The following is a 22,758-nucleotide window of genomic DNA, read 5'->3' as shown; positions in this document are numbered from 1 at the left end:
CACGCTGAAACTACAGAATGAATTCAAATGATACTTAAGACGATTTGAGACCATAATACGTAGAAGGATAATAGGATACTTTTTGTCGCGAAAACAAAATCAGAAATGGGTAGAAAGTTTGTACGGAAAGTCCTTAATTTTTCTAGGTACATTTGTAAATGTAAAATGATAAGTGGACTATTTATTAGGTATAAGTTATAAAACTTGCAAAATAGAATGTGAAATAGGGGTTGAAAGTCGACATCGATTTTTACGCGAACGAAGTCGCGGGCGTCCGCTAGTTAATAGTAAATTACTTTTCAGTTCACTTTTAAAAGTGAATACAGTCGTATGTCCACAGTTTCTTATACTATAATGTTGAAAGATCTGTACTCGTATAAGATTATTTTATTTTAATTTATCTAAATCAAAACTATCGATAATAATTCGTCAGCGCCACTGCATGCACTATGGTAAAGCGGCCGACGATATTTTATAGTATTTGAGAGTGGCGGCACGGTAAGTATACTGTGGTGGCAACGTAAAAATATAGAGGGTGGCGCGGGGAAAAAAGATAGCTCCGCCTACAACATCAATTTCGCTAGCACATACAAGAGCCTTAAGGCACAGTGCTTAAGGCTTCACCTCTTTATTTATCCGCCTTTTTATTCCTCCCCGAGTCGCGTCGAGCGTGGTGACCGTTACACAAAAATAATCCGTATAGCATTCAGTGTTCACACGCAATGGCTTAGCGTATTTCATGTATAACTTTGGTGTTTCTTTACCGATTTATATGATTCTTTTTTTATTAAATAGCTAATAATGATGTTAACTTTTTTAATTAGGGATGAGTGATGAGTGTTATAAACGTATTACGTAAGAGTAGACAAGTATAATCAGAAAGCTCTGAACTGCTAAGCTATCGGGAGTTACACGTGTTATTGTGAGTCAACCATAAAAGGTAGACATATAATATACAGGAAGAAATTTTTTTTAGTACAGATATTTTTATATTTTGTACATAAACAAAATTTAATGATCACGTATTTTTTCTTTTTTTTTTTAACTCAAAAATAACAAAGTTATCGTTAGCTAAAGTTTAAACATTTAAACAGAATTTGAGGGTCACCCTATCGCTGTACTAGGTAATAGCACAGTAATAGGCAACTACAAAATCAGCTGGTAGGTACTAGGTTAGCGAGCGCCCGCGCCGAGGGCCGTTGACCTTTCTACGTTTATTTATTTTTGTACCTATTATTTTTTATAATAATTAAAGGTCGTCACTTTTGAGTTGAGTATCGATTTTCCCTTCATACTTTATTGGGCTTAGGACCATCAATAATGCGTAGTAATAATAATAAAAATTAAAACAGAGACTATAAAAATTATGAACTTTCGATTGGAATAATGAAATACAAATGATGATTATTATTACGCAAACTTTTGCATTAAAGCATGATTCGACTTAAATGCGCAAGCGACGGCAGATTGTCTGTCACTGGTCGCCCTTCGGCAATTTGGCAGGCGTCCTCAGGGATTTTTCGATCGCCTCACCCCTGCCACCCCCGTCAGCCGAAGCCGAAGCGATATGACTACTGCCGGTATTTCTTTGTCGGCGTCTTACAAAGTGCCGCCAGCAGTTGCGCAGTTTGTTTGGGAATGTGTCCATTATTTTGTTATTTCTGAGACATAAATTGAAAAAAAAAATTACATAAAATGTATCGAACTGTTTGTAGATTTATGTTCTATTAATGATACAGAACCACGAAAAAAAATGTCCGCACTAAAGTCCGAATCACCCTGTATATAGGTATGCTGTTGTGTTTTTTTTTATATAATTTTAAGGAGAACATTTGCGTCATAAATTATTTCTTTGTAGCGTTAACCATTAGGGCTGCCCAAGAGTATGTAGAATAATTGTACCAAGTTTCGTTAAAATCCGTCAAGTAGTTTTTGTTTCTATAACAAACATACAGACAAAAATTTTACTGATTGCATTTTTGGCATCAGTATCGATCATTAATCACCTTAAGATAGTTATTTTGGAAATATATTTCAGGTACAGAATTGACCTCTCTGCAGATTTATTATAAGTAGGTATAGATTGTGATACTTGTTTTTCTCTTTTCAGTTCATTACACTTAAGCATTCGGGTTTTTTGTTTGTATAATAATATTTCTTTTCGAACTTCTTAGTTTTTTCAAGCTTTCTAACCTTCTACGCTTCCTTACCTTTTATTTTATAAGTACAGAATTGTCTGTACTTAATTATAAATTAAAATAGAAGGTAGAAGCGAAGAGTACCTACCAATTATATTGGAACTCTTTTTCAAAAGTAAACTCAACCCTCCCGCTGTTTGAGTGCCAACCGGTGGTCAGGATTCCAGAGTGAGGAACCTCCTCACAACACGCGCCGTCTCAACACAACACCCTTGATCCAGCAGTTTAGCGAAAGCTTCTTAAGATGTAAGTCGAAGCTTTTTGCTATAAGACCATTGACTGAAACGACTATCGGAAAAATAATAGTTGACTCAACATTTCGCATGGCGGTAATTTCGTGAGCAAAGTTCGAGTAGGTATTTTAATACTTATTCCTTTTCAGCTTTAACCAGATTTTCGTCATGTGGAACAGTAATATCAACAATAATTATTGCACGACGCACCGACCGATCGACTAGCACTATAAGTCGATTGGCAACAATATACCTGTCAGTGATTAGTGATAATCGTTCGGTGTCAGTAGAGCAATGCACTGCTATTTTCAAGAACTGGCGCTGGGTCGTACCTATAGTAAGGCATCTCAAAATCGATAAGGCCATACTGGAGAGCAAGCTATTGGTGGATTATCTTGGCTACTTGATTATGTCTATGCAAATATTCGCCGTTAGCAAGTTGAAAACACCCGGACACAATATGCTTAAGGGACTCTCCAGGACAATCTTCAGCTTCAGTATCGACACGCTCGACAGATGTCTTGAGTACCATCTTTCTTAATACGTTTCCGGTAGTTTCTCATCTTTGTAACTTCGTCCATATTTGCACATACCTTTTATCTGTGATTAAATGGCACAGACAAAATCCTCGGTTCCTCCAAAGATGTCCCAACGATATTATTTATTCTCTTTAATCTATCTATTCTTTCTATATTCTATACTTATAATAAAACTGGTCGACTTCTATATATTTATTCGCAATTTGAGATTTTACATAAACCATTTGTAACACGAAACGTTAACGGATAACGGACGCCAGCGCCATCTAGAATCTATACTTATAATACGAATTCTGTACATTAAAAACATTGAAGATATTTTGAAAATTATTGTTGGCGAGCATTATATTTTACGATTTTTTGTCTGTCTGTCCGTGTTTTTTTGTTATTCGATCATCACGCTCAAACTACTGAATGAATTCAAATGAAACTTGGCTCGGTTTAAGACCATAACACTGAGAAGGTTATAACTTATAGAATACTTTTTATTGCAAAAATAATATAAGAAGGGGGCGAAATAGGGGTTGAAAGTTTATATGGAAAGTTTAGCTCAATACAGGGATAATAATGCGAGAAATAATGCTCTTATATGTATAACTAGCAGACGCCCGCGACTTCGTCCGCATGGAAATCAATGTAAACTTTCAAGCCCTATTTCATCACATTAGGGGTTGAATAATGAAAATTTTTGAATCACATTATATTTCGTATTTTATTTATGATTTATGAACAAATTTCTATTCCTGTAACTCTAAAAATAAAGGACTTTCCATATAAACTTTCAACCCCTAATTCACACCCTTCTTATTTTATTTTCGCAATAAAAACTTTCTCCATATTATGGTCACAAACCGAGCAATAGTTTTATTTGAATTCATTCAGGAGTTTCAGCGTGATGCCCGAATAATAAAAAAAAAACACGGACAGACAGTCAGGCAGACAAAAAATCGAAAAAAAATATTTTTAGCTTCAGTATCGATTACATAGTGCCCCCCGACCTAAAATTTCAAAATATCTTCAATGTACAGAATGTAAAAATGTACTAAATAAGTGTAAATCTGTAGAGAGATCAATTCTGTACATGAAATATATTTTCAAAATAACTATCAGGGGTGATTAGTGATCGATACTGATGCCAAAAATGCAATCAGTAACATTTTCGTCTGTCTGTCTGTCTGTATGTTCGTTATAGAAACAAAAAGTAGGTACTCGACGGATTTTAACGAAACTTGGTAAAATTATTCTTCATACTCCTGGGCAGGTTATAGTATTTCATCACGCTACGATCTATAGGAGCAGAGATGAAGGGAAATATTGGGAAAACGGGAGAAATTACTCCATTTTTTAAGCTGCCGTCGCGTGTGCAGCCTTAATGGGTAGGGTAGGGTAGGAGTAGGGTAGGGTAGGGGTAGTTAAAAGTTTACATCTACTTTCACGCGGACGAAGTCGCGGGCGTCCGCTAATTATGAATATTATTTAAATATCGACATTAAAATCTCGTCGTTTTATCGTGGTATGATGTACCCGTTTAAATAATATTCATACCAAACGTAAAATCTCAAATTACGAATTAATGTATAAAATTTGACCAATTTTACTATAAGTAGGTACAAATATAGATTATAAGTAAAGTATAGATAGATAATTTCAACTGACTTGAAAAATTGCTAGTGTTGTGGGATGATAATGGTAATGGTGACGCGTGATGGTAATGTGCACGGTACGAGTGGGGTGTCGTCATGTCGGGTGGCGTGGCGTCAGATGTCAGTAATGTGTTTCCGCCTTTACTCTGTAGGTCGGAGATATCACAGGCGAGATATCTTGTGGTCTTTTCTATAGTAGGTACCTACTCATACTCAAAATCTTGCTCGTTGACGTTCTGCTAGTCTATTCACTAATTTGGTATTTATTTACAACCTATTAAAAAAAAACATCGAATCAATGAATTAACTGATAAATGTCATCTACCTGCTGTATGATATCCAGGAAAGATATGAAATTGAGATTATATTTGTCACATATATCTTAATTTCATATGCGTGAAAGTTTGTTGAATTAGTCCGCTGATTTCAAGGAATTAGCGCAATAAAATAAAAAAATATTGTCAAATATTTATTCATTCAAGTTTTAAAAAATATGACAACAATTGTAACTTAACACATTAAATGCGTACTTATATTATTGCACGTAAACATAATTACCGTGATGTTTTATAAACATAATAAATTTTCTTGAGAACATTGGAATTTCATTACAATACACATAGACTCAACGACATTTTATACTGGAGATATGTCACTAGCGCGTCGACACTGAGGCGGACAAAAGTAGCTAATTGTCTTAATTTCATTTATTCGCATTGTAAACAATGATAGTTATTTAAACAAGCGATACCTAAATATTGTCTATGATGTCGAATTGTGTGTTCAGGAATTGTAAAAACTATTTATAATTACATAAATATATACTGTAAGTAAACACACAATTGTGCTTGTGTGCGGTGCTTTTGTAGGCACGTAACATATCTATAGTATAATATCATCGTTGTATAGACGAATAAAATAGACTTTTTATTACATCTATGACAATACAAATAGATACTAGTGAACAGTAGGTACAATGAATGTAGACTGTATTATGCATCATGAAATACACAAGAAAATGTATTATTTTTAAGTCAATGAAGATATGATATCAACCTATTTTAATTGTCATGAAAGAAATTAAGGGCATGGTGCACAAATATAGGGAAATATATTCTTGTGATGAAATAATGTTGAGAATTAGGTAGATAAATGAATTCCTCAATATTTGGTAACAAATCATAACCATAATCTTTTAACAGTTTCTATAACACATTTGCTCGTAAAGTATAGCTTATTTCATCAATTTCAATATTGCAATGTATCTCACTACGTACATGTGACGTAATGTAAGGTAAAATGCACATGTGCCGTAAAGTAATATAGAACCTTTACCATCCGTCTAAAACCAAACAGTATTTTTAAAAATCTTCCCAAAGAGTTTATATGTCAGAAAAGTGCGCAACATTTTATGAATAAAAATAACTTTGTGAGATAAAATATAATAAAAAAACATTGAATTCCCTCATTTTAATAATTTTGACAATAAATGTCAACCATTTATCTGTAACAAAAACACGAAAATATTAATTTACATTATAAGTAATACTGGCTGATTTTGGTGCAAAAAAACGCACGCTCTTCGCTATCTGTGCAAATATGACAAGCATATCAAAATGTCATCGTAAGGAAAACAGGCAAAGATGCAAATTCCTTTTCAGGAAGTGTGTTTCCTTGCAAATGTGTTATAAAACGTCGTATGACATACGTGCGCTTTGACAATTACAGCCTCTGCTTCATTACTATAGCTCTTGCCTTTGCCTCGAGCTGCAATATCGCCTCGGCTGTAATTTTCAACTTACCGCACTTATATCATAATGTACTATTATATTATAATATACATTACTTCCTGCTTCCAATTTAGACATAACAATAAAATTATTCACATGTAAAACAATTATTAAAAAATATCTCTTACTTATAAATCTCACAGAATTCAATCTCAATTTAATAACATTTTAGCAAATAAACCTATTTTGTCTGATTTAAAATTATACATTTTTATATCATACCTAATTTATTACAAAGTATGAAAAAAAGAAAACGTAAAAATATATTTTAATGAAAAATTCATTTACTTATTGATTTGTTTCTATTTGTATATTCACATTACTGTCACTTTGTTTAATATACCTAATGGTGATAAAAAAAAGTAATTTTCGCAACATTGTTCATCAACATTTAAAAAAACAGCTGAAACATGTGTCAGATTTGGTTCCAAATAGTCATTTCTAAACCAGTAGAAATGGTACTGGAAGTTATCATATGTTTAACCTAAAATATATTCCTAACTTTGCTAAGGCATTTATGCCTAGTTTTTATTTAAAATTATCACAATGTAGTACATCATGTTAGCATAGTCAGAGAAAGTTATACTTGAAATGTATATAAATAGATATTACTACACCATTGATGAGTTCCTCAATGATAAAGAATTAGAGGCCATTGGATCAGCTTCCACCTTCACACAGGAAGTAAAACTTTAAGAAATTTTAATGTTGTCTATTATAATATTGTATGTTTTTTTTAAAGAGCAACTGTTGAGTTTCTTGCCGGTTTCTTCTCAACTGAACCTGCCTTCCGAACCGGTGGTAGAATCTTTACAAATAGTCAACTGACGTATCAAAAGTGCTTGTAAACTGAGCCTACTTGAAATAAATGAATTTTCAATTTTGAAAAAATTATACATTAAAATAGCACAAAAAATACCATATTTTAAAACACTTCATTTTTACATTTCAAGCATATTTCTCTGAAAATTTTTGTCACCTTTTTTAAAAAGGAGCACCAGTGTTGCCCGATAAAATATTGTACAAATTTTTCATATAACATTTTAAAAACAAACCTAATTTTCTTATTATTTTTTGATTAATAACAACAAAAGTAAATTGCACTTCTTTTTTTATGTTTACAGTTCTAAGGTTCAGCATTTTGTTAATTTTACGTCTTTGCTATAAGATTCAAGTCTGTTGTAGGCAAAGATGTTAAATACTGTTAGATGTGTATGAAAAATGAGGCACTCAAAAGAGGAAATTTCCACATCTCAATGTTAGTTGTGGTCAACAACGAACGTTATTTAAACAAATAATACCTAAATATCGTATGCAATGTAGAGTTGTGTGTTCAGGAAGTGTAAAAACTGTACCAACATATGTTTTCTGTGACTATACATATATAAATAAATAATGGAATTAAAGACAAAATTGTGCGTGTGTGCGCTCAATTTTGTAGCCTATTATACGGATCACTTTTTGCGGTGATTTTGTAGGGACGTAACCGATCTATAGTACCAAATTATCATTGCCTACTGTACATTCTGTACATGTATAGATTTGAAGTGAACCTAAGCTACTTCAAGGTATTATTATAAAAACATTGGAGTAAAGCTCATCTCATGCTTAGCACATAATTATTATATATATTTTGGTCAAAGTAGCTACCCAGAGTAACAAGAACTTAAGTATATATATATATTTTCATTGTTCTGATTTACAATTTAGACAATTACATACACAATAGGATATTCTGGCAACACTTTTCAAGAGTTTCAGAGATAAAATTATATTCCTAAATTTTACACTACGATTTTTTTTCATTATTTTGATTTTTTATTTATTTAATAAAAAAATAATCCAACACTCTATCTTCCATGACTGACAACTTTATAATCTAATCTTAGGAGAGGACTTCTGCAGTTATTTTATTATATTCCTTATTTAATTCAAGATCACATTTAATTCTTTATCCTATATAAAACCTTGTCAAATATTCCAAAAAATGTCTATTAATGTAATATGAAGAAGAAGAAGGTTAATGAATTTAAAGTCAAAAAAAATTGTTTTATCATGCCATACATATTTGTAACATTCTCATTACAGGTATTGATTTTCGATTGTTATATTTTATGAGGAGCAAATATCTATTCTGATAGAGATCCTCTAAATATCATTTTCACACTGGTTCGTGAGCTTTTCCCAAAGGGAGGTAATTGTTACAATTGCGATTAGTCTGTGTCGGAATGAGGCGTTTTATACAGAAAAGTCTCGAGTAGAAATAGTGACAATTTATTTCAGAGTGCAAATTCCTGCTTGTTGGCTTTAGGATATTAATTAAACATTATATTATATATATGTACACCTACATACAATAATTATTTTAATATAATAACCCTATTCATACCAGTTGCATAGACTGTGATCATGACAAGATAGTTTTATGTACTTTCTAGAATAATTTTAACTATTAGTGCATGTTTTAAGTGACAATGCATGATGGACTTAACAAACAAATTTTGTTCAGAGTGAGGGGTCAATTTAACCAATTTAAAAAGAAGGATTCAGATATATATTGTTGATGAGATGTTTATACTTGAATAGAAGTTGGTGTTACTTTGCGGAAATTTGTCATAAACTCATTCGATTTATTCTATCACCTTCATTTGTTTTAGATTTCTTCAATAGATTTCACAAAACTAATGATCGCTTGAATTTGTCGGGTTATATCAATGTTCACAATTTATTACATTACTTGTTTTGTGCACTACAGATTTTGCAACACTCCTAAATTACTTCACACATCTCATTAGAAGGCACACTCGGTATCAGTAAGTTTTATTGTATGTTCACTGTTTTAACTGCACAAGTCACTTCACTACCAACATATCATATAGAATGTTCTAGCAGTCCAGGTTAGTGCAGCAGGTCGCTGGTGGAGAGCCGGTTGAGGCTGTCGCTGAGGTCCGGGCCCCGCGCGTCCAGCAGGGAGGAGAGCCCGGAGAACTCTCCCGAGAACTGCATGCCCTCCCCCCTCTCCATGAGGAGGCCCGTGAGAGAGGGCGTGTCGCTCGTGCCGGCTCCTTCTAGCAGATCTTGTTGGGGCAACTGGAATGGGAGAACATTTTAAAAACTATAATTCGTCTACGTAAAAAAGACAAAACAAGATATTTCAGATAGAAAAAGAGAAATCCATGAGTAATAACTACATAATAACTTAAAACTAATGCATATATATATAAAGAAAATATGTTGTGCCAAAAAGATGGACCTGACTCAGCTAAAATTTGTTGTGAGTACATCAGTACCCACAAGGCTGGTATTCTTTTCAAAATTTAACACTAACAACAATTACGTAAATTAATATTATAATCATTGATTACCAAAAAAGAAATACTCCTTATTTCTTTACTTTTTGCAAATAGTTTTTAATTCGCCATTTTTCTTGAATAATATTGAAAATTACTGATATGACGCTTCGTGTCGTACTGACTCGAAAATGTATTCGTTTATGAATTTTGTATTTGGAGCGGCTACGACAAAGACGTGTTCTGTGCGTTCTATCTGCCCGTTATTTGATTAATAAAAATAAATATAATTAATCTATTAACAAACAATGGTTTTATAATAGCAACATAATATAGTTATTTATTTAGTTTAGAATTTAAGAGCGCGCAGCGTGTCGGTACCATATTGATAAAATTCGAAGCGCAAACGAGACGCCGAATTATGACTTTCACGTGAGTGAAAAGCACGGAGCGATTGACGCACGACGCAAATTTTATGACGTGAGCGCCAAAACCATTTTTACCTAATTGCAAGTAAATTAAACAACATAACGAAAAAGAAAATGGCCATGTTCAAGTAATATACTTAATTTTCGATACAAAACAAAAAATTAAGAAAATAAGTTTGCTTTTCCTGAGATTGAAAGCAAAATGTGAGCAAAACATGTATTTTTCAAAAAAATAAACTATCGAGATAAGTTTTACAAATTATGTATTTTGTATATCCATAACGAAGCTAACACTTTGAAATATCATTTACTCAAATATCAGGCTCCTAACTTTTCCAGAATCTGAGATCCAGAACCATTTGTAACCACCAAATTACATATTGCACACTCTTAAAGAATACGGAATAAAACTCACCTGTTGTTGCTGTTGTATTAAATTGGGCGAGATGTGCCCCATCGTGGGTGACACGTGCCCCATGTTCGGTGACATGCCGCCGTGGGCCAGCGGGGAGATGCATCCCACAGGGGACAACACTTGCCCCATCTGCATGTTAGGTGACATGGCCTGCATGTTAGGTGACATGGCCTGCATATTAGGTGACATGGCCTGCATATTAGGTGACATGGTCTGCATGTTCGGTGACATGGCTTGCATGTTCGGTGACAAGGATTGTATGGGTTGCAGCGTGTTCTGCTGGAGGTAGTTGGTCATGGGTTGCAGGGTGGTCGCCATGCTGGGCAGGTTGGGGGAGCCCTGCATGCTGGGGGAGAGCTGGGGCATCGGGGCGAAGTTCTGGCCCCACTGCATGTCCTGGTTGTAGCTAATGTGGCTCGGACCGGCCATGCTGATGTTGGGCATCTGCCACTGCTGGAAATGGAAACATAGACATTGAGTGTGCTACTTTAAAATCAATAAACCAGACATTTATTTTGTAACTAGCAGACGCCCGCGACTTCGTCCGCGTGAAAGTCGATGTAAACTTTCAACTACCTCTACCCTACCCCTACCCTCCCTACCATATCACTACCTAACTTTTTATTGAATAAGTAATAATGTTAACTTTTTTTAATTAGGGATGAGTGATGAGTGTTATAAACGTAAGAGTAGACAAATATAATCAGAAAGCTCCGAACTGATAAGCTATCGGGAGTTACACGTGTTACAGACAGACGAAAATTTTACTGATTGCATTTTTGGCGTCAGTATCGATCACTAATCACCCCCTGATAGTTATTTTGGAAATATATTTCATGTACAGAATTGACCTCTCTACAGATTTATTATAAGTATAGATTATTGTCTTTTATTATTTTTATATAATGTCGTATTCCCTTTTCTGTGTTAATTAAGGTAATTACTATTTATTTATATAGTTACTTTCCCTCTCCAAACTGAAATTCGATAGGTATGTGATTCCTGTCTATTCATTATATTCATTGTCGTGCCTAACCAACCGGAATTTTTGGACCATGCCAATCCCAATTTTTGGGCCACAAACAGAGATTGGACATAAAACCCAGTGGTTACGCCAGCGTTTATATCCTTATATTCCTTACCTTACCTAAACCATTAAACCTGAAGTCCCTAACCTTACCTTAATATAAGGCACAATATATACTGGCCACACCATATTGTGGCTAGCAACACTGCGTGGACAGTATGGCCGCGCGGTCAGTACGAAACCTACCGCGTTGATGATATAAGCCGTTAAGTACTATCGAGAACTGCCACGTGTGAACGCGAAGTGCATCTCGGGATGGTGATGATATAAGCCATCCGTTCAGTGTGAACATTATATAAAAGTGTTATTGTGTGCCTAAACTGTACTTTCCATTTTGTCTCGGTGTTTCTTAATTGCTGTATTGCCTGAGCAATTCAATATATGGTGACGTCTCATAAACCAGTGGTCAGCCGGTCATCTTCTCAAAGTCGGCGGGAAACGCGAGTGGATATCAAAGGTATGTGCCTTATTATTCCCGTCTGGTTCCTGTCCGAGTCCTGCCATATCACATCTTAAATCCCAATTTACAGTCCATTTTCGAAGAATACGTTGGCGTCATCACCCAGAACACCATTATTTTGAATAGTATACCTGGTACTGGTCCTGCACGTGGTCGGGCTCGTAAGTCGGCGAGAACACGCTGCGCGGGCTCGACTGGTGCGGCGGGGTCTTGTCTGCTGCAACAACGATGAAAAAAATATTCAAAGTCTTGAAAAAAACAATAGTAAATGTAGTCATCAACCCATATGCGGCTCACTGCTGACCACGAGTCCTCTCCCAAAAAAGTCAAGGCAAAAGTAAAAATTCATTTATTTAGGCTTCAATAGGCTTAGTTTAAAAACTCTTTCAAAACGTGGGGTAATAATAGTAAACTTAAGATAATGGTGATAATAATTATTCGAAAACTGAAAATTAAAGTTACGAGGGTTCCCAACGCGTCTTGTTCCGAGAAGAGCCCACAACAAAGTCAGTCAGGTTTATACTTTTTTAGTTTATAACCATTTATTTAGCCTGTCATGTAATACATTTCATTTCCAAGCAATTTTGTTATTTACGTAATCATTGACACTATAATACGACTTTTCTATAAGCTTACGTATATAAAATGAAAGGCATTAGGCCAACAGACCACCACGCTGTGCCCAAGTATGCAAGTTTTCTCACGATGTTTTTCCTTCACCGTTTGCGACACGTCATATTTAATTTCTTAGAATGCACATAACTGAAAGTTGGAGGTGTCCAGATTCGAACCTATGTACTTCTGAATCGGAGGCAGAGGACATATAAAAGCTTAAATAACAATAATAGCTTATAAATATCTGTCGCTCTTCTCAGCAGTGCCTGACTTCCAAACCGGTGGTAACAAATAGTTAATACTTTCAAAAGTGCTTTTAGACTTACTTAAGCCTACTTAAAAAAGAAAAAATAATAAATTTGATTAATAAACTTAGTAAAGATAATTAATTACTAAATGCACTAAGTAAATAAATTACCTTTCGGTTCTAATTTTATCGATTCGCCGCCGTAAGCAAGTCCTGCAAAAAAAAATAGAAATCTTTAAATAGCCGAAAATACTAGCTTTACACTAAAAACAGAAAGCGTAGGAAGTAGAGTCCTTTTCATTAAAGAAGTCCCGCGGCTAAAGCCTGAACTAAAATTGAAAACGCCTTACACAAATGACAATAAGACCGCCATTACCAAAAGACAATGTGCGCCGCGTCTACGGACTTCTTTCGTGTAAAGGACTATACTAAAAATTTTAAATAAAAACAATAGGTATGCAATAAAATTAAAGAGGTACAAATATGTCCAACATGGTTCATTCAATCATAACATGACTTTGTGTCTTATTTAAGATCTCTGCGTTATTTTTTTTTAATTATTTTTCTTAATAAAAAAAAGGTTGAGCTGTATTATAAAAAAACTGAAGTAGTAAGCATATCATGAAACTTCTGTCTTTGAAAATAATTCTTGGAGTCTTTTTTTTTATTTTTATCAAATATAATCGGAATAATTTTTACAGGCACTAGTTGGACGCACTTGTGTATTTATTATTATTATTGTATTGCTAAAATAAGCAAATACAAAAACAAAAGAAAATCCTCATTTTAAGACACATCTCAAGCATTTCACTTTTATCAGTAAGTCCAATGAATATTTAAAAAAAAATAGAAAGTTTAAATGTTGAAATGAGTCTGTTTGAAATAACAACAAATCGTAGCAAATTCTATAAAATAAATAAAAACATGCTTGTTAAAGTTTAAAAAATCGAAACAAAACAGTACCAGTTCTGTAACCATGCAGAAAATAAAATATGCTAATATGCATGTGTGTTAAATCAAAAATATAAAACGAAAAGCTTAAAATAAACACATTGAAATAAAATATCAAAGCCTCAAATTTAAAGAATTTTCATATTAAATTAAAAATGTTAAAAAAAAAAATTAAACTTTACACATTCTTGTTCAACAAGTATAGAGCTCCGAAAATGAAATTACAAGGGCATTATTTTTCAAAATGCAAAAACAAAAGTTCCTCAATTGTTATAAAGTTAATCATACAAAACTGTCAAATTTTGTATGAATCGACATAATCGTGTACCAGAAATAAAGTTATGCAAAACTTTGAATGCAAATTATTCTTTTGCATGAAAATATGTATATAAAAACCAGTGTCTTTAAATTTGCGCATTAAAACAAAATTAAACATAACCTAGCTATATTTAACTACATACAAAAACACACCCATGCTTTTAAAAAGTAACTGTACCTTATAATCACAATACAGGGCATGTTACCGGGATATGTAATAACAGAAATACATACAATCTTATTTTTATTGGCATATTAATTTATATATTTATATGTTCCACGCATACAAGCTATGCTATATATTTCTTCTTTCCTTATAAAAGTGTACAAATATTTTTTAGTCGAAAATTTTCGCAGTATTTTCAATAATATTATCTTTTTCGACTTTTTATATAAAATTACAAATAGAAGCCAAATCGATGGCTCTGTGTATTATCAGCAGACTATCAAGTATCAAGACTTCTGACAATTTGTATAAATGTTTCCATATTTGACAGTTTTATTTCATTAGTGAATAAAGCCACAAATTATTCAACATTTGTATGGTGCTGTCAAATTACATTTCACAGTTCATACAAAATGACAGATTGAAGTTAGCTCTTGGTAACTTTAAAAGTTCAAACGATAACCTTATTATATGCTTGAAACGTTTTCTAATATTAAATATTCTATTATTTATTTCCATATAATTTGTTCCGATATGTTTAGCGGACAGATCAAGTGAGGCCAATCTTAGGAAGGCAAAAAACACTTACTACAAAATTACACAAGCTAAATACTTTTAAAAAAGTTCTACAAAAAACGAGATAATATGATAACTCGAAAACTTTAAAGAAAGGAAATGTTGTTAGGTACTCGAATTCGTAAAAATTTGGCTCGTTCGTTAATTTTCTTTTTTTGAAAATGCCTTTATAACAGCTTCTCATAAATTGAACACTTGAGTATTCCTCTATCAAACAGCTCTAAGCGATAACATCATCATAGTATGCGCCAAATTTCGAGACCGCTCTGAACACGAGGCGTATGGCTGCAGTGTAGGAAAACGTTATTTTTTTTTTACAAGTTAAGGTAAGTGATGATGCAATCTAAGATAGAAGCGGGCTAACTTGATAGGAGGAGTATGAAAATCCACACCCCTTTCGTTTTCTTCGCGGAACGTCTTTGTCGATAGGGCCGTAACTAGCCACGGCTAAAGCCTCCCACCAGCCAGACCTGGACCAATTAAGAAAACCCCAATTTGGCCCAGCGGGGGATCGAACCCGGGACCTCCGTCTTGTAAGTCTACTACGCATACCACTACGCCACGGAGGCCGTCAAAATATCTGATGCAACTTCAGAGCGGACTAGAAGTTTGGCATACAATACCTACCTTAGTAAAAAAAAATAATGCGTAGGAGTTACATAATTATTTGAACAGTATTTGTTTTCTATCATTCCCGCAAACGATAACATAGCGTAATAATACTATTTATATACCAAATGCACTCAAACGCTTTGCCGAAGGCGAAGCTTACAAAATATTATAAGAAAACCATTAAAACAACATTACCTACGTACAAATATTATTAAATTCTATATAAATAAAGTTAATTGACCATTTAAACACACATATTCACATTAGCATATTTTTATACTTTAATAGGGAAGTAGGGATGAAACAATGCCATTTAATGTGTAGCATTTGCCAGTGAGATGTCTTTAACTATGGTATACAACCCATAAGAAATTAGCATGTCGTTTTACTATTATCAAAAATGGATATCGAATTATTTAAAAATAAAAATAATTATCATACATATATACAGGGTGCTCGGGAGTATTTCCCAAAACATCAAGGTATTGATAAGTCCACTATAGGAGCCGAACTGCATAACTAATATTTTTTATACTCAAAAATAAAAACTTTTATTGTTTTCTTACAAAATAATCCAAATAATTCCGATTATCCGTAACACACGCCTTTATGTATCCTTGCATTTTAGAATAACCAAAACTTGGCTTCGTAATAATTATAAGGATGCGTATATGGGACACAATTTAAGATCTATTTAGAAAAAAAATATTTTTTACTCCAAAAATATTTGTTTTAGAACAAATGTTCCTTAGATATTTTTAATTAATTTTTCTTAAAGAATATAATCCTAGAATTACGGGAAATACTCCCGAACACCCTGTATAGTAGATATTTAACAGGTTATTCTCTAGTGGTAATTATATCTCACTGACACATTTAGGAGTGAACATAGTAGTATATAAATCCACTGTAATGTTGTTTGAATAAACAATTGTTTGCACCTGATCAGTAAATAACTATCAGAAAACGCTATGTTTAACATAGCACGTTCATGATGTTATTGTGCATGTATAGAGATACATTTACGTTAGGTAGCGTATGGAGTTGCCTTTTTATTCATTTAAAAGTAATTTAATTATGTTTGACTAACAATAATTCAATTATGAAATGTATGACTAGATCATCATGAAAAAAGCCAAATGAAAAGCCATGAAAAAAACCAAATAATTATTGTTATATATACACTACTATAATTCATGTTTCATATAATTAAATAAACTATATTTTACGAATATGTTGAAAATTATAATTACATAAAAACAATAATAATAAATTAATTTATAACAGATCGTCGAGTCAAACTCACTTTTAGAAATTAATTTCATAAGCACCAATGTGAATTGAAATATTATTGCATAAAACCATTCTACGTAAATATTCAAAATTTAACTCTTATAAAGTGCTCAACTTTAGAAGAAAATATAAAAATAATTATTTACTAATTAGGTAAAATTTATTCTAGACAACAATAATTTTATTAATTAGAAACTATCTAATAAATTAAAACGAGAACAAGAATCGAATAAATTCGCGAATTTTTCCAACAAATAATAAATAAAATAAATAATACAACAACAAAATAAATAAACATGTGACGTGTATTAGTGATAGCTTAATCTATGATTAATGAAACAACATAAACCTTAACTAACCCAAAGTCATCAACCGGCAACAGTATATTGTAACTTTTACTAAAAGTATTCTTTTTTTAATTTCTACAAAAAATATTATTTTTGTAATTCTTACAAAAATATTATTTTGTAATTTAAAAAAAAAATATTATTTTGTAACTTTTACAAAAAATTTAATTTTGCAACTTTTGGTCATAAATATTCTTTTGCCAATTTCAAAAAAAGATACACATGTAACTTTATCATATTCATGATAAAGTTTACCGCTGCCAAACGCTGATAATATATTTTTCTTTATGAAAAAATATTATCAATGCCATGATTTCAATAACTATTGCAAATACACAATATTTTATGTTATAGATTGTTGTTTGTTTCATATAAACTTTTATCTAAAAACCACTATGACTTTTTTTTATAGAAATTGCAGTCGCTCAGTTTACATAATTATTAATAAAGTAAACTATAACAAGACCAACCACCACCAAACAATGAAAACCAATCCCCAAAAGCCAATGAAGGACCATAAATATTAAAATCCAGTCAGTAACCTTTTAAGATAAGATGTAAATTTAATCTTATGATGAAAATTTTGTGTAAATTACAAACTTATTTGATTGAAATTTAAATCTATAATATGTTAAATGACAATCATTATATAATGGTTACAAGTTATTTCTGACTGTAATTTGATTATTGTAATCATGTATACAAAGTATGGTTCAAGAGCTAATGGAAAATTCTGGTAGGGCAACTCTGAATAATAATATATAATATAATATTTTAACTGTATGTATGTCTATTTAGGTTCGTGCTTGGCCACGTTTTCACCATGGAGAGTGGCAAAACAAAAACCATAACTGAAGGCGTAGAATATGTTGCAAAGATAACACACAATATCGTAAATTGTTTGGTGTAAGATTTAATATTGACTCTGTATACATGATTAACTGGTATTAATAATATAAGTAATATGCATTGAATATAAAACTCACTTTCTTCATAATGCATAAGAGAAGACGACAACGTTTTCTGTCTCTTATGTTTTAAATAATCCGCACCTAGAACATAGCAAACACATGTTTAACATACAAGAGATATCACTCCAGGAGCTCTTTGTCTATAACAACCAGGCTGATTATAGATGGAAGGGGTAATATTTTTATAACATATTTTAATTTTAACGTAAAAATGTTTTTTGTCATAATTTTAATGGTGCAGACACCACTAAAACTATAGGATTATCAGTGAAGTTTATATTATAGTTACATAAGGTTATTAAGGGACTTTTGTATTCAATTAAATTTTTTAAGATAAAAGATGCACTACGCACGCAGACTTCCATAAGATAGATTGGAGCTATTAAAATTAACTTTGAAGATATTTTCCAGCAAAGGTTTCGTTTTAAATGGTATTTGGGATATGCACGTACAAAAACGAATATATTATATCCTAACGTAGAGCACCGTATGCCAGTGAGAGTTAAATGTCTACTCATCAATAGAACTACAAAATCTTGGCAAGTAGTGTATATGTTAAGTGTATATCCGAAAAATTCACGAAATAACGCTATCGAAATATATTTTATAAAAAAATTTCTTCGCTATTACATTCCGTCATAATCGTAGGTAAAAAACCACAACCCACGTCTCTATATTGTCGGTTTAAGAGCTTCGTTTCGAAAGTTAGTTTTGAAACTTGCTGCCGTCTACCGGCGAATAGTAGCAGCTCGTTTCGTCGAATTCCGAAACGGTGGCGTGCGGTGCCACCGCCATATACAGCGCGTAATGTTCCGCCTCCGTCAGATCTAGATCATCCTGTAGCTTCTTAAACGCGGACGCGTCGAGTGCCAGCACGCTCTCCGCGACTAGGATAGTTCCCCCGTCGGTGGGGGGGATGGGGGCGAGACTGGCGGGGCGTTTCAACGACGTCTGCGACACGGACTTCTCGTCCCCGTCGCCGTGCAGCGAGATGTGGGTGATACTGTCCGCGTAACTCAGCCCCGTGCCCGAAGCGTTATCTTTCAAGGACGTATGAGAAACGGCCGATTTGAATTTCGACGGACGGATCCCTGACACGCTGCTAACTGAACGACCGACGGGTTTCGACGGAATCTCTTTCCTACCCTCCGAGTTGACGCTGGGCGCGGGAGACTTGTCCTTTCTGCGGAAAAGGCGCGAGAAGAACGAACGCTTTTTCGGCGCGGGCGGCAAAGCGGGCTCGCTCTTCGCGACGGTTAAGTTCGATTTGGTGTTCAACGCGTCTGGGTTCCTAGTGATGGGCAGCTGTTTCCCCGGTTTGAGAATACTATCGACCGAAGTTTGACTCGTTTTGAACGAGTCCGTAGTCTTTCGCACGCGTTTCGGCGGCAACGGCGGCGCGTCGTCCGTGTCGCGTTTGAGGGGCGTGAACTCTATGATGGGCCCGCGGTACGTCTGCACCTGCACGTCCTCGTACGGGAGGCACTCGGGCTCGTTGATTTGTACCGGGTTTTTGAACGCGAGCTGCAGGCTAGTGTACGTGCCCGCGTCGTTGAAATCCTCCAAGTCCGTTTCGGTGTCGTTCGCGTTGACGTTTTCGAGCCGCGTTCGGTTCTCGGAATATATTTCGTCTAGCTCCGCGACTTGGTCTAGAAGGTCGTCTAGACTCTTTTCGTTGGGGTCTACGGTGTCTACGACCATCACGTCGGGGTCGTCGATCATGTTGGCGTTGATGTCTGGCTCTAGCGCGTCGCTGGTGGAGGAGACTAGGTCGTCGGTCGGTTTGTCCGTGTTGTTGTTGGTGTCTATCGGAGTGTTGTGTGCGTCCGCGGCGTTGAGTGTGCCGGCGAGCAACAGCGACAGCACGCTGAGGTCCGGGAGAGGCTTTTGCGCAGTACCTTGGTGATTGGGGATGTATTCGAACGGTATCGCGTTACTTCTGGCGTTGTCTGACGATCTCTTCAGTTGGAGGTATACCTGGAAGGAGTGAGAGATTATGAGACTACATTAAATACGATTGTCGATGAACAAGTTTTGGTCTGGTCCAACGATTAATCAAAACGCATTTTATCGCTTGTCCGTGCTCGTTAATCACTTAAAATATAAGTGTTAAGGGTATGGTTATGGAATTATTATCACAGGAATCCTTCCTTTGCCTCCAATTGTAGGGTGCAGAGCATTTTGTATTGTCCTGTTATGGACAATGATTATCCACTTAACAGAAAAACTCCAAAATATTCGTTAACAGCCATATAATAGAGCACGCAAGACAGGATATTCCCTAATATTCTGTATGGAACAGAAACATGATATACATCAGCAGATAGCACGGCTATGGGATCAGCATAAATCAGATAATGGCGGTAAATATAGCCCTCAATGAGACGCGGCGCGCGCGCGCGGCGCTGACACAAGGCTGGCGCGGCGCCAACAAGCCGTTCACCGTTACCGACTTGGCGCGCTTTGTGACTAAAGAAAGTTCCTACAGAATAGTTAGTTGGCTTTCAACTGTTCTTAAGGTAAAATTCGTTCACGTCTGTTCCTAAGGGAGAATTCGTATTCGACTGTTCTTAAAGAAGAGAGATCGTTTTCTACTGTTCCTAAAGGAGAATTCGTTTTCTACTGTTCCTAAAGGAGAATTCGTTTTCTACTGTTCCTAAAGGAGAATTCGTTTTCTACTGTTCCTAAAAGAGAATTCGTTTTCGACTGTTCCTAAAGGAGAATTCGTTTTCGAGTGTTCCTAAAGGAGAATTCGTTTTCGAGTGTTCCTAAAGGAGAATTCATTTTCTACTGTTCCTAAAGGAGAATTCGTTTTCTACTGTTCCTAAAGGAGAATTCGTTTTCGAGTGTTCCTAAAGGAGAATTCGTTTTCGACTGTTCCTAAAGGAGAATTCGTTTTCGACTGTTCCTAAAGGAAAATTCGTTTTCGACTGTTCCTAAAGGAAAATTCGTTTACGACTGTTCCTAAAAAAAGTTGTTTTAACTGTCCTAAAGGAGAAATTGTTATTGGTTATCCCTAGAGAATAATTAGTTGGCTTTCAGCTTTTTCAAAAGGAAAGTTCGTTTTCAGCTTTCCCTAAAAGATGATTCGTTTTCTACTGTTCCTAAAGAATAGTTGATTTTTAACTGATCCTTAAGAAATCAGTTTTCAATTCTCCTCAAAGGAGAATAGGGATGATGACAGTTTTTTAAATTGTATATAAATTAAGAGTATACTAATAGCACAGCAATTTTGTAAAAGCAACAGGGTATCTGCGATCATTACTTTCGGAGCTACAGGGATTGGGGAGGATACAGGGAGGGATCCGCGGCAGCGCCGCAAATCTGACCCTTTAGGTCAGATTTGCGGCGCTGCCGCGGATCCCTGAAAAACGCTCCATACAAAATGGCACGATTTAGTGACGTCGTTGGCTCGCTGATCGTTAGATTTGTATATACTCGAATTTATGGGGATGATGACTAGGTTTGAATATATTGAAAATTCAATATATTCAAACCTAGTCAACATCCCCATTTGTTTTCTGTTCGTAAAGAACAATTGATTTTTAACTGTTCCTAAATGAGAGTTCATTTTCAACTTCCCCTAAAGGAAAATCCGTTTTCGGCCGATCCTAAAAAATAACTTTCTTTAGGATCGGTCCAACTGTTCCTAAATAATAGTTGGCTTTTAAAGGAAATTCGTTTTCAGGTGTTCCTGAAGAATTTCAATAGTCAGCTCTAAGCAAACTATTGAAATTAACTAAAATCCTTAAACAAAGAACGCGCTGTATATTCATAGATTGAGCACTTGAAGCCACCGACCTGCACGTGGCTCTGCTCGTGCGGGTTCCGGTAGGGCGGCGTCTGGAACACCACGGCGTACTGCCGGTGCACCATCAGCACGTTGGCGTTGGCCTCCCACACCACGCGCTCGCCTTCCTTCTGGAAGAACACCACCATCACGTCCTCCTTCGTCACCTGAAAACCGACACAACGATTAAAGTATTTATTACAAACAATAGATGAGCGCCTTCTTGTCGTAGATGATGTCGGACACGAGCGAGTGCCTCACAGCCCGGCCGGCGAGGGCAGGCTTAGTACAGTAGGTATGAGTAGGTATGGTAGGAGTGCTCACCCTCTCGCAGAGCAGGATGACCTCGGTGTCGCCCTTGGCGTAGCCCGAGCAGTGGCTGACGCGCGTGATGATGAGGTCGCTGAGCGCCTTCTTGTCGTAGATGATGTCGGACACGACGGGCGGCAGCGAGTGCCGCACGCGGTTAGTGCGCTCGTCCTGAATGAACACTTGGAAGCAGAGCCGCACCGCGTTCAGGTCGATGCCCTGCGGCTGGTTGCGGTGGTTGTAGCCGGCTACAAACAAACAACAAATACATGACACCGGTTACATTACACGCAATAAAGTATACTGGACCGGCCAATGCGGATTATCCAGAGGCGTGTCAGAACCTTATGCTCCTTTTGTTGGCTTACCCACAGAACAAAAATCCTGTGGGCTTAGGTACATATGGGACGACACTTGTGTGTCGTCCCATATGTACCTAAGCCCATCACACATCACATCACACATCTACTTGAAATAAAT

General features: G+C 35.2%; 1 protein-coding gene across 10 annotated transcripts in view; it reads right to left on the bottom strand.

Annotated features, from left to right (window-relative positions):
* Positions 1–5,069: 5,069 nt before the first annotated feature.
* LOC112048826 (embryonic polarity protein dorsal) overlaps positions 5,070–22,758 on the bottom strand; it is a 58,862-nt gene continuing 41,173 nt past the window's right edge. For 5 of the 10 annotated variants that reach the window (XM_024086495.2, XM_024086497.2, XM_052883451.1 and 2 more), the window contains 3 exons: positions 22,294–22,526; positions 21,981–22,136; positions 18,269–20,156 (listed from right to left, as the gene is read on the bottom strand). In XM_024086495.2, the coding sequence (XP_023942263.1) occupies positions 18,885–20,156; positions 21,981–22,136; positions 22,294–22,526 (1,661 nt within the window). In that variant the 3' untranslated portion in view covers positions 18,269–18,884. The other 5 variants (XM_024086500.2, XM_024086502.2, XM_024086493.2 and 2 more) reach the window with 3 other exon arrangements.

Source organism: Bicyclus anynana, chromosome 9 (genome assembly GCF_947172395.1).
Source record: "Bicyclus anynana chromosome 9, ilBicAnyn1.1, whole genome shotgun sequence".
NCBI lineage: Eukaryota > Metazoa > Arthropoda > Insecta > Lepidoptera > Nymphalidae > Bicyclus > Bicyclus anynana.
Note: the sequence above shows the minus strand (reverse complement) of the source record. Positions and strands in the feature narration are given on the sequence as shown.